This window comes from Chinchilla lanigera, unplaced genomic scaffold (genome assembly GCF_000276665.1).
Source record: "Chinchilla lanigera isolate Chin_1 unplaced genomic scaffold, ChiLan1.0 scaffold00059, whole genome shotgun sequence".
NCBI lineage: Eukaryota > Metazoa > Chordata > Mammalia > Rodentia > Chinchillidae > Chinchilla > Chinchilla lanigera.
In genome coordinates, this window is record NW_004955460.1 from 609,059 (window position 1) to 621,917 (window position 12,859).

The 12,859-nt window shown below is 43.5% G+C and overlaps 1 protein-coding gene across 2 annotated transcripts in view; it reads right to left on the minus strand.

Annotated features, from left to right (window-relative positions):
- The window catches only part of Hecw1 (HECT, C2 and WW domain containing E3 ubiquitin protein ligase 1), a 408,102-nt gene that overhangs the window by 272,254 nt on the left and 122,989 nt on the right, over positions 1–12,859 (minus strand). For both annotated transcript variants that reach the window (XM_013521104.1, XM_005397713.2), the window contains exon 2: positions 12,139–12,196. In XM_013521104.1, the coding sequence (XP_013376558.1) occupies positions 12,139–12,165 (27 nt within the window). In that variant the 5' untranslated portion in view covers positions 12,166–12,196. The remainder of the gene's footprint in view (positions 1–12,138; positions 12,197–12,859) is intronic.

Below are 12,859 nucleotides of genomic sequence, written 5' to 3' on the forward strand. Positions count from 1 at the left end.
GATCAATTTTGCATGCCTATATCTGGTAATCTGAGCAACTACTTTGAAGATAACAATATGCAGTATAATAACCATTGTTAGTTTCCTATCTTTTTGTTTTGAAATTCTGTATCATTTTTATCACTTTTTCTCTCTTTAAACTAAAAAAAACAAGAGCTTATGGACTTTATCATTTACTAACCTTTTCATGCTTTTACTACTTGTAATTAATATAATTAAAATTAACAAATAATAGAAATAAAATCAGCCCTCATCCACCTTCTGGGTACAGCAGTCGGGGCTCCGTCTTGGTGTTGCCCTTTTCTCCACTACAGGTTTATGATGACTTCTCCATCAGAATCACAATCTGACCTGACCCCCTGGCTCTTGCTGTGGAGTCCAACCTTGCTGATATCATCTTTCTTAACTTGAAGGCAGCATATGGTTCTACAGCACAGATTAGTGATTCCCAAAGTCTACCCAAGGAATCATGAGTTACTACATGGTAAATTAAAGATACTGTTACATCAAGTATTAACACATATACTGTGTTTGTATGAACCCCTCTGTCTTGTTTATATGGGTAGCCTTACAGCATAGCCGCCCTTAAAATAGCAATCAACTAAGCCTCAAAGAATGAATGGATGATGGAAATGATGAGTGAATACTTAATAATAATCATTTTATGAGTATTTGTTAATTCCAGTACAGGAAGAGAGCAGGTATTCTTCCTTTTTTTTTTTTTTCTTGATTTCTGCATCAATTTTCCTAGAATGTTCAGATGTCACATTGAAATTAAGCCTTAGTTGATACAAATGGAACCAAATAAATGATTCTCAATACAACAGACACGAACCTTTCTTTCTTTTAGTTTTTGGTGGGGCTGGGCTTGGGGCAAAGTGAAGCCACTGGCAGAGAAGGGGATAAAAAAAAGACGTGTCTGCTCTAGAAAATGCTGCTTTTGGTGCAGTAGCTTTTACTTAACTGATCACTCCCTTGGTGCACACTAGGCTAATGTATTACTTATTAATTATTCTAGTATTTTGCTATGATATTATTAATCAGGAGAAATTACTTTGGAGTCCATCTTTTACTCTATAATGTCTTTATATGGCTTGAATTTTAATTTCTCTTTTTCATACTGCTCAGTAAGACCCCTAAAGCCAAATACAGCTTTCTGACTCACGCACTATCATTTTTCCATGTATCATTTTAGGTAACAGGATAAAGCCACTAGCAGCCTTTATTCTTTTTCTTGAAGACATTCAAAATATTTGGGAGGGCCTATTGCAGAGCTACCGAGTACCAGAACTTAAGAGCAACTGCCCAGGAAAGGAGCCAGCATTTCTAAGAGATGGGGTCCAAGGTAATGAGCAGGATGCTATAAAGATTAAAAAGACAGCTTTAGAAACATCAAATATTAGTTTGTTTTATCTTCCATATCTCTTCACACTAAAGAATGAGGTCATATTTTCCCAAAAGCAGATGATCACACTTTTATAGTAAGGAAAAGAAATCCGTCCCTCTTCCCTGCCTAACTACAACTCATATTTCAGTTCCCAAGGTAAGCACCCCTTTCTCCACGACTCTTTCTGAGCTCCAGCCCAAGTGCCCCAACTAAAGCACCCTGCCCATGTGCTCACAGAGCTGTGCTCCTTTCCTGCAGATTATCCACGTGGACCACAATTTGAGTGATTTTCTCCTTCTCTAGCTTGAAAACCTGGAAAACTCAGGCTGACTTGGCCCATTGCATCATCTCCTGACCCAGCCCAATATCTGGTCCAGAAGAGCCACTCCATTAATAATGTATGAATGAGCAATATCTGTGGAATAGTATATATTTATTGAGCAAATCTTGCTTTATGCAGTGGCGGCTAAAGTTACCAAAATAAAATAATGTTGTATCTGAAATACTATTCAACTCTTCCATTGTTTCTATTTCAAAGTCTTGGTTGGAAGTTGGATTCCAGATGAGGAATCAATACACGTGGGTTAGCTCATGAAATCACACTGGGCACTCCTGATTTAGATGCCACTGTGGCTTGAACACGATTGGCCCCTCCAAAATGCTTGCTGAAACTTGATTGCCATTGTGGCCATGTAGGGATGTGGGGCCTAGCAGGAGGTGTTTGGGTTATGAGGATGGAGGTCTCCAAATGGGTTAATACCTTTGTCATGTGGGTGAGCTCTGCTCTAGTGGCTTAGTTATGAGGAGGGTGGGTTGCTATAAAGTTTGTCTCTTTTTTGTGTTACCCACATGCCCTTTTGCATTCTGCTGTGAGTTGAAGCAGCACAAGGCCCTTGCCAGATGTAGACTCTTAGACTTCATGCCCTGCAAGACCATGAGCCACAATGAACCTCTTTTCTTTATAAATCATCCATCTCTCATTCAGGTTCCTACAACATTCTATGTTATAGGGACAAAAACGTGGGCCAAAACGATGCTCGACTTAACCTAAGTTTTGAGTTCTAATATATTATGATGATTCATTAAGGCATTATGTTTCCTCTTCTATATCTGTAACTGTATTTTTTCATAGCTGAAGTGAGGAGTGGATTGCTGGGCTGAGTACATACAGATGCTGTTGTTCAGCCCCGTGAGGAAGCGAAGTACAAAGCAATCCTTTTTCAACAGTAGGACATCCAGCAAGAAGGAGTAATGGGATACCCCTGCTTCCGTTGGCATTAAAGCATTTTAAGTATATAGTGACTTTGGAAGGAACAAGTTTAGTTACTCACTAACAGTTATAGCAGCTTTCATGGTTTTCAAGCAAGTAGAAAGGAACCATCTTTTTGAGCAATAGGAACAGTGCTGGCACTGAAGAGAAAAGGGATAGTAGCTCTACTGAGCTGGACTTGAGAAGGAATTCTTGGTTCCTCCCATAATTCTTACAAATTACCCTTGAGGGAACTGAAGGGTGACTCCTCCACTGTGGAAAAACAATGGTGGGGGAGGCAAGGAGGTTTCTGTTGAGCATCCTATGAATATGGTGTCAACAGGTTGCACACTGACTTAGGGGTTGTTATCCATACTTTCTAGAAGATTCTGTGGGACTCCTTGGCATAATTTTCCAATATGAGTGCTGGTCTACTCATCTAACATCTTCACAAGGGCTGGGAAAGTGGAAACACAACACTGGGCAAGATTCCCTCAAACTAATTACATAAGGGAATTGATGAAAATTGCAGAGACAAGTGCTACAGTCAGGGTTAGTGGACCATGCCATATTTCCTCCTCGCTAACAATTATCTAAATTATGTTATTTTTTACTTAAGCAGGCCTTTATGATTTTGCTCTTGGTGGTCATTGACTCTCCAGTGAAGAAAGGGACCCTTTGCATTTGGTCTCCTCACATTTGAAAAGACCTGGTGATGAGACTAAGTTGGAGCCAGACTCAGGAGACAGTTAGTTCCAAGGTCATTGTTCATCTAATCTAAGGAGATTGCGTAGCAGTCAATCAAATGAGTTTGCCTAGAAAACTCCTCTTCCTATGAGGTTTTGATAGAAAAAGCAGCAAGGAGCATAGAACAGTGTCCAGAAACCCAAACCCCACTCTGGGTTACTCAGAAGGTGGCTCTAACTAAGCCCTTCACTTCTCCAAGTCTATCTCTTCAGCTGTAAAATGAAGTTACAGTTAGCTAGGTGTGGTGTTGTGCCCTTGTAATCCCAGTGCTCTCGGAGGTTGAAGCAGGAGGATCATAAGTTTAAGTCTTGACTGGGTGCATTAGTGAGACCCTGTCTAAAAATTGTGAGAAAGGGCTGGTGTTGTAGCTCAGTGTGAAGGCCCTGGGCTCAACTCCCAGTATTGAAAAAAATAAGTTTATATTCATAGGCTGGCTTTTCACATCTCTTAAAGTTGGAGGGGATGTGAGAATGGCAAGGGGGATGGTATACATTAAAGCACTTGGAAAAGAGAAAGCACTGAGACATAAGACAGAATTATTAAAAGGGTAGAATCAAGCCTGGTGCAGAGTTACTGGCAGCTACAATAATCTGATTTATTCTGACAATTTATGTTTGTGTGGGCTTCTAAATAGACTTGTACACAAAGCAAAGCTCATGGTTAAGAAAGCAGGAGATTAGATGTCTGCTTATCTAGTTGACGTGTTCATGGAGCCTTCGTCATCGTTACTCATCATCAGCACCGTCATCGTCATTGTCATCACCACCATCCTCACTACCAGGGGTTGAATGAGGACTGCGGGCTTGGTGTGTGTCCAGATCCTTCCTCTCATGGTGCTACTGAATTAAAAACCTCAGAAGTCTGATCTGCTCTGATTCTCACTGAAGAAAAGAGGCATTAGAGGCCCCAAGAAAGTGCCAGAGGTTCTCAAACTCAGGTCAAAATGGCCTGAGGATGTTTTTAAATGCAGATACCTGGACTTGGTCAGAAAGTTGCAGTCTATCCCTGCAGCTGAAAATCTATCTCCATCCTCTGTGAGGCTTTTACTGAGCAGACGGGACTGTGAATGCCTGGGCCAAGTAACTTCCTGGGGTCCTGAAGCTGGAAGCAAAGCTAACTCCACCCCGGGTTGGCTGTTGGGCATTGGCGCGAGTCTTAATCACTGTTCTGTCTAGTCTGACTGGTGATTCACAGGCTATTTAACAACTGTATTTTATTGATTTTAATTTTTTTCATATTCTGCATCCATTGTTCACCTCCACTGAGAGATTATTTATCCCCTAAGAACTACTTAGGTATTTATGATGAATGGCTTTGCTTCCAAAGATATTTCATACTCTGACCAACTGCTAATGACATGGTAGCATTTACCCAGAGCTGAAGCATCTAACCACTAACAATTAAGATTATAAAAGATGTGTGGAAAGGTTTGAGTGTGGGAACTCAATCAGTGATCAGAAAACACCTGTGCATTGGGGAAGGGAGCTTGTCATGAGAGGCCGTGAGGTAGAGGTGAAAGGTAGAGGTGAAACCTTGTGTCCACACTGGGCAGTGGGATAAATTAGTGCTTTTCCAATGTGATGCCCAGTTGGCTTCTGCATTGAGCTTCAACTTCAGACCTCCTTTATTTTTTATTTTGAGACAAAGTCTCACTTAATCACTAAGTTGCCCAGGCTAGGCTCAAACTTGAGATCTTCCTGCCTCAGAAACCCAAAGTGCTAGAATCACAGGCTTGCACTAGCATGCCTGGCTTGGATGCTGGCATTCTTGTGAGGTGATAAAGATTCCACCAGATGTGGCTCATGGAGCCTTGGGTCTGGCTCAGATGACCCTGTCGCTTGCAATTGCTGTGGACATATCTCTACCTGTCAGGTAATGGCATTATACTCCGAGAAGTCACATAGAAATAAAGTAAACAGTATTGGGAACAAAATAACACATGCTTTGGCTAATTCCACTTGCGAGAGGGGAAGTCTGTCAAGGATTTGATGGGTGAAACTGATGAAAATAGAAAAGGTGAAACAGCACATCAATAAAACTTATCAATAAAACTTATCAATAAAATGGATAAGGTCGCCAAGATGAAGGGGAATGGGCTTGAGTTTAAACAGGCAGGACTCTAACAAACCCATATCTCTCAGAGCAATTTTGCTTTTTAGATCTGAGACTGTGGTGAAGAAGAATCAACTCGGTTTTATGAATCCACACTGAGCCCCCTGGTCCCCTGTAGGAGATGGGAAAGTGATATAAAACTGCAAAAGGGCAGGGCTCATTTTATAACCAGATGGGATGGGACGCTGATCAGTTGGTACTTTAACCCTCAATCCTCAGAGAAAGTCAAAGCTCCATAAAATTATTGGTAGAGAAAGCAGAGAGGATGGGTCCATGGGACCCATCTAATAGGAAAGTGAATCCAACATTGCCATCTTGGGAAGGAAAATGAATGATTGTGGAGCTGGCATCAATATGGGTTGGGAGAGGGTCACCTTCTGAGGCCAGCAGGGTACTGAGCCAAGTGAGACTCTGACAACTTGAAGGTCATTTATTTTCCCCTCTGACCTAACAGCACCTCCTCACTCAGCTCTGCCAACTGTGCCTGAGAAGTAAGGGGATCAGGATTGCAAGAGCTTTGTGTTTTTTTCTAAGAGAAGCTAAGATTCTGAATTTTTGTACAGAATGTTTGTTTTATAAGAAAGTCATCAACAAAGTCAAATATAAAAAATCCACTAGAAATAAAGCAAAACAGGCTCACTTGGGAGCAGAGAGTTGGCAACCTGCAGGCTTTTTTTCTTTTTTCTTTTTTTTGCATCCAAGTTTAAAGACAGCATGGGTTTTAGAACTTGGAGTAGAGGTGGGGGTGCAAGGCACAGCAGGGAATACAGGGCATCCCTGCTTCTTTGTACCCCATTTTCTCTTTCCTAGCACCACCCTGCCCCTGATGTTATATTCTACACTGATTTGTGTTTTTCTTCTTCTGCCTACTCCTTCCCCCAATTCAGAATAAAAGCACCACAAAAGGAGAGACCTATTCACAGCCATCTTCCTAGCTCCTCGGATATGTTTGGAACAAAGTAAATATTTAATAAATATTTGCTGGGTGAATAATGAATGACTGTTCCATGCCTCCATCTAGAAAAACCCCAGCCAGGCTGAGGTGTGTCACACAGCCCTGATTCCAAGGTTTGCCATCTTACCCCTAGTCATTGTGAAGCTGCTGTGAGACAGAGTGATCTGGGATGATTCTTGCCTGAAAAATTCAAGCAGCATAAAATACTCTGAAATGTACTGCTATTTTGTACTTCTGGAGTGTGTGTGTGTGTGTGTGTGTGTGTGTGTGTAAAATCTGTAAGAGGAAAAGGAACATAAATGCCTGATACATAGCTTGGATCATGAAAACACAAGCTTATTTTTGCAACCGTGTAAAGCAAGAGCTTGCCTTAGAAAAGCAGAGCTGAGCAAACAGACTCGGGCCCATATCTGCTGACACCCAGGGCTATACTGAGACTGCAGCAGAACGTTAGCAATGCTGTGTTCTCTAAGAATTCTGCACAATGCATATGGGCACAAGGGAGGAAAAACAATGCTAGGGAACTTTTAGTTCTTGCTGAAAAAGAAAAATTTGAGCTCTAAATCTAGCACTACCAGAGGAGAGGCATCTGTGGCTGAATATAAAGCTGAAACTCCTTTGCTTGAAGAAAATCACTCACTACACAGGACTTAAAATAAGCAAAGCTTGAAACAGTGAGCCGCACTAGCATGTTTTCTGCCACATGCAGGGTAAGGAAAATAGCTATGCGATGTGCATGCCCCAGTTTACACCAAGCTTGAATTATATACAGAGGTTTCCTCCTCTAACTTTCCCTAGCTCTAGGCAGAAATACATTTTCCTTTAAAAGTGAGAAATAGATATGTTTAAAAGACAGTCCAGGCCCTTTAGAAAAGCACTTACTTTGAAAGAACAGGACAAATCATATATTCAAAACAAGAGCACCTTCTTAAGGAGCGGCTCAGAAGTTGTTCAGTGGCCATGGCCTCGATTTGTGCTTGCAGCTTTAATCCTGCTGGGCATGGTTCACAGGAAGGCTGGCAGACTGCATGGAGTGGTCCTCCTGGGGTGCTGCGTCAGAATGACGCTCTGGAACAGTTACTGGGACAGACTGTGAGCAAGTCATCAGGACAGTTTTATTTCTGTGCTGAGACCGCTGCTTCCCGATGGGAAAATATTGATGGTAAAGTTACCCCCAGGAATCAGGCAGCCACTGAGCAAACCCAGGTGATCTGAGTTCTAAGCAGTGGCCAATGCCCACCAGTGGCCTCTTGGGCAGGGGGCAGGTAGCCCTAGAGGGAGGCTCAGCCGGAGTCATTGTCCTTCCAGCGGCAGTTCCTTGACCCTGCCAAAGGCATGACTCAGCTCACTCACGGCACTGCTGGATGATGCTATTTATCTCCCCTAGTCCAGGAAGCCTTAGTTCCAGGCAGAAACTGGAGAAGAGACAGAGGGGAGGCTGCACTGGTCACTTTGGTCCCTACCTCAGTGGGGTCTGAGTGTGGTTTCATATACAGGGACGTTTATCACCTGTCCTGCAGAACTTATTGCAATACAGTGGTGTAGGACTCTGTGGGTTCCTGATGACTGAAGAGCTATACATCTGTCAAGTAATATCCTCTAGACCAGTGGTGGCAAACTTATGGCATGCACGCTACAGTGGGCTGTTTGTACCACTGAAAGCTCTAAAAGGTTCACCATCACTGCTCTAGACTAATGCAGTGGTTAGGGTGAAGAGTCAGCTTGGTTGGCTTTGGAATCTACCCCCAGGGGCTTGTTGGGATGCGCTTTACTCTTTTATTTATACTGTGGGTTTCTCATATTAAAGGAACCATGTGATATTTAAATGTGTGCGTCTGCTCTATTTCACTTAATATTATGGACATGAAATGCATACATTTTCCTACAAATGATTCAAGTTTATTCTTCTAGGTGGGTTTTAGAGTTGTTGCTTTGGGATCCCCTGCTCCTTCCTCTCTGGCACTGCTGCCTTCCTCCATTTCCTGGCCTCCGTGAAGTAAGCAGCTTTGCTCTGCTATGCCCTTCCACCATGTTTTTCCTGCCTTGGAGCCATCTGACCATGGACTAAATCCCCAAAACTATAAGCTAACTTGAACATCTCCTTTAAGTTGTGAGTATCGGACATTTTGTTCCAGCAAATTGAAACTTGAATAATACAAATAAAGGTATGGTGCAGTGTGGGAAGTTTGGGATCTTTGGAAGATTTAAGCAAGGACACTAAAGTTATGTAGCTCTAGCCCTCTTTTACTGTTTGGTATTAAGGATGAATTGACAAGGGACACTCTCTGTCAGGGGAAGGAACACCCTCCCCCCCAGTAAGCATGAAATGGAGTAGACCTTGGACTTGGATTTCAGATAGTCTCTCCGGGCTTCACTTTCCATGTGAAAAGGTTTTATGACCCCTCAAATGTTAATGCCCCTTTCTTCCAAGCCTTGCCACCTAGCACATGCTCTACTACAGAAAAGAAATCAAATGAGCCAATCTGGTCTCCCTATGGTTTCCATTCCTCTCCCTCTTCTTCTCCACAAGGCAGTAAATTCTGGCAAAGGACTGCCCCTTAGCATTGCCCCCTGACTCTACCTACTTTTAGCTAAATTCTTAAAAGCCAAGAATTGATTTTTCTCAAGTTGTTGGAGAATGTGGCAGACACAGACATGTGCGACACAGATATCCCTTCAAGAAAGGACACTGCCCAGCTGTTAGAAGGCTTCTGGATGCCAATTCCTTCAGGTCCACCTCAGTTTTGAGGGATTCCCATGGTCTTCCTAGGGTGTCCAGCTGATGATGGAACTAGTTGGGGGTGGCAAAGGCCAAGCCAATCCTACCCAGCATGGTGGGTGCCTCTGAATAGCAGGCTTTGCTCCTGGGGTTTCCCTGGGGTGCAGGTCCCTACACAATCCTTCCTCCCCTCTTCATTTTCTACATCTACTTTTGGTACTAGGAATTGAGCTCAGGACCTTGCACTTGCCAGGCAGGTGCTTGTGCCACTGAGCTATATCCCCAGCCCTCTTCTACTGGTTTTATGTCTTACTTGTCAAGTCAGCATCTACATCCCAGGGGGCCCAACACAGAGATGCCAGTCACTGTCATGCATATGCCCCAATGTTTTATTTTTCCAAAAAGGACCTATGATTGGCTCTAGAAAATCATCTTTGAGTGACACGATCCTTATCTTTGTAGCATAAAGATCTGCAACACAGATTTCCTTCTCATTCTCTTACTTACAGACACACAGAGTATTGGTTCCTGTCAGTTTTAGCAAATGGTTCTCAACCAGGGATGCATATAAGAAAAATCCCACAGGCTTTTTCAATGTGTAAACAGCCAGGCTCCATGTGCAAAGTATCTTTGGTGGTTTGTGGTGCACCATTGGTTGAGGACCAGTGACTGTAGCAGGGAATTCCTTCCTATTTAAGCCTCTTTCTGAGATAAGTCCAGCAAAGATCATTCCCGAGGTTCAAATCCATGTATACCTTACATTGTCAGCTGAATGGTCCTGTTAAATCCAGCTAGTCATGTTGCAGACCAATTTCAGAGTACAGTTACTTTTCTTAGAAAATATTAGGAAGGATAGCAAACTTTGGGATCATTTTTAATTTTGAAGATTCCAGTGAAAACACAAAAGTTATGGAGCCATAGATTTCCATGATCATAGAGAGCCCGGGGCAAGGAATTTGGTGCTGGAAAACTGGAAACAAGTCTTGTATCATGTCCTTTATGCTTCCTGGGGGTCATAATTGGGCTCATATTTCACAAACTAAGTCATCCGAGGGCTGAGCTTTGGAGCATCAGCTGAGATCATCTTCTGTTCCCTGTTTCTCAGGGAGAGGTCACTCATTTCAATATCAGGAGAGAAGCCTGGACCACGATATTTCCTGCGTCACTGAATACCATCACCTGTGATGCTGTGTGTGTACAGTTAGCTTTGCGGTTGAGTTGCAGCAGTTTTGTTTCAATGCATAGCTTGCACACAAATATGCACATGAGCTGAGATTCTCTAGTACTGAGAAACCCTACCTTTCTGAGGATACTAGCTCGAGAAAGAAGAAAAAGGACACTTCCAAAGGGATAATTTGTTTTTGTTTTTTTGTCTTTTTGAGACAGGGTCTCACTATGCAGGGTCTCACTATGCAGGCTGGCCTTGAGCTCACTTTGTAGCCCAGGCTGGTCTCGAACTCACAACAATCCTCCTGCCTCAGCCTCCCAAGTGCTGGGATTACAGGCATGTGCCACCACACCTGGCTTTAATTTGGTATTCTATAAAGAGCTTCTCTCTGGAACTTTGCATCCAAGAAGAAAGTGCAGCAGTTCAGGGAGAATGTAAAGAGATAGCGTTGCTATGCATTGGAGGCTGGGGGTGGGGGTGGGGACTTTGTCTTTGCATGACTTTTACTTCTCCTAAGTGGGGAAGCTTGGGTGTACAGGAGTTGAGAAAAGTGAATCTTCTGCAGAATTCTAACACATCACAGTGCCACAGAGGGGGTGTTTCCCAACAGCACCACAATAAGGAGATGTGATAAGTAAAACAGGGATTTAAAGTTCCCGTGTTGGGCCTACCCCTGGGCATCTGGCAGCATGTGTTAGGTACTAATTTAATGCTTCCTGAATACACATCAATGTTCTATAGTAACATTGAAATGACTAACAAAGGAAGCTGCCCCCTATGTGAGCTGGGAACAGTGTCCTGCAGCAGAGGAGATGTGGCCAGTGTGTGAGAGGGTGAACTCAACTCCGGCCACCTTCCCTACACCAAGACATTCACCGATCCCTCCTGAGGGTTAGTGCAAGGATTTGCTGAATACAAACATGGATGTACTTAGTAAACTTGCAGCGTGCTACTCAATCGTTGAGTTTTTGTTAATTTTTTGGGAAAGACCTCCTTTAAGGATTGGCAGAGGGAGTGTCAGTAGAGCAGCATGAGGGCCCCTCATAGATATGGATTCCAGCTCGAACCATGGGCCACCACTGAATCCCCACTCCTCAATCCCTGCTCCTCACTTACCAACAAGGAGACTCCAGCCAGGGTGGCCCAGCTCCCTCATACACATATGGGGATATAGTCACACCTACCACTCAGGCGAAGCCTTGCGGGGAAATCATGCACCACAAATGAATTGTGATTCTTGTAAACCAGGGCTGTCATCACAAGTAGAACAGAGACATAGGAAGAAGACTTGGCAGGGAATTGGGGGGTGGGAACTGGTGGACAGCATTTTCCAGGGAAAGTCTCCCAGAAAAAAGAGGCAAGGGGTCCATTCTATCAGCCCTTCAGCCTCCTGGTAACCTGATTCTAAGTGAGGAGGAGACTTTGATGCTCTTGTCTCAAGGCGAATTTCCATGTGTCCATATTAGCTGTAAGGTACTGGAGCTCTTGGCTGTCCTTTTGGAAGGATCATCACAGATTTTGTTTCCAGGTACAAATTCACTTAGGACAATAGTACGTTCACATCACACAAGGACTTGACATGCAAAGAACATCATCTCAAAATGCAGCACAGTTGAATTCTGGGGGAGTGAGGGGGGATGCAGGAGTGGGTGATGGATCTTAATGTCTGGGTTGCACTGGAGGTAATTCCGGGCAGGGCGGCCAGAGCAGGCTGTGGGCTGAGACACATTCCATCATGAGCGGAGAGGGTTTATAATGGAATGGCATGGATGGTTTCTTATAATCAGAAAAGCACACTGACCTTCACACTACACAGGTGCAGCAGCATAATGGCCCACCACGCGCACGCGCATCAGTTCCTGGGAAGAGTCCAAGGAGGTTAACTCAGCGTGCATCCGGGCAAAGGAAATCAGCGACATTATCTGAACAGAGAGCCCTATTCCCCTGCCCCCACCAAGACATCTTGGGCAAAAACCACACAAAGGTCCTACTCATTCTGCTAAAATGGATAAAAGGTAACAAGCAATATCATTCTCTGTCACTGATCATTTGATTTGGCTTTTAGATTTTACCTTAAAAAGTAAGATCATGGCCCTAGAAAAAATTTTCGTTTTCCTCTTCACTAAGCAGGGATTTGGTGTTGGGGGGCAGGTATCTGTGGAAGAAGGGAAGTTGAGTCCCCCCAGTCTTCTGAGAAAGCTACATAAAAGCATCCTTGGCTGTATTCCATTAGTAAGACCTCTGACTATAAGGAACCCAATGTACTACAATTGAATGGTGCGGATACACTGACTTCAGGGCAAAGTTTTAACTGCCTCTTGCATGTGTTCAGATATGAAAGACACAGAGGGAGCCCTGTCGCCTTGCATGAAGTGCCCAGTGGGGTCTCTGTCACCCCAAAATCAATCAACTTGGCATCACTGGCCACTCACTGGCACTTACCAGTCATGTAAAAAATGAGCATAAAGGACTTGAATAGGAAAATCGTTAATATCTATCAGAGTCCCCTCAGTCTAAGATCA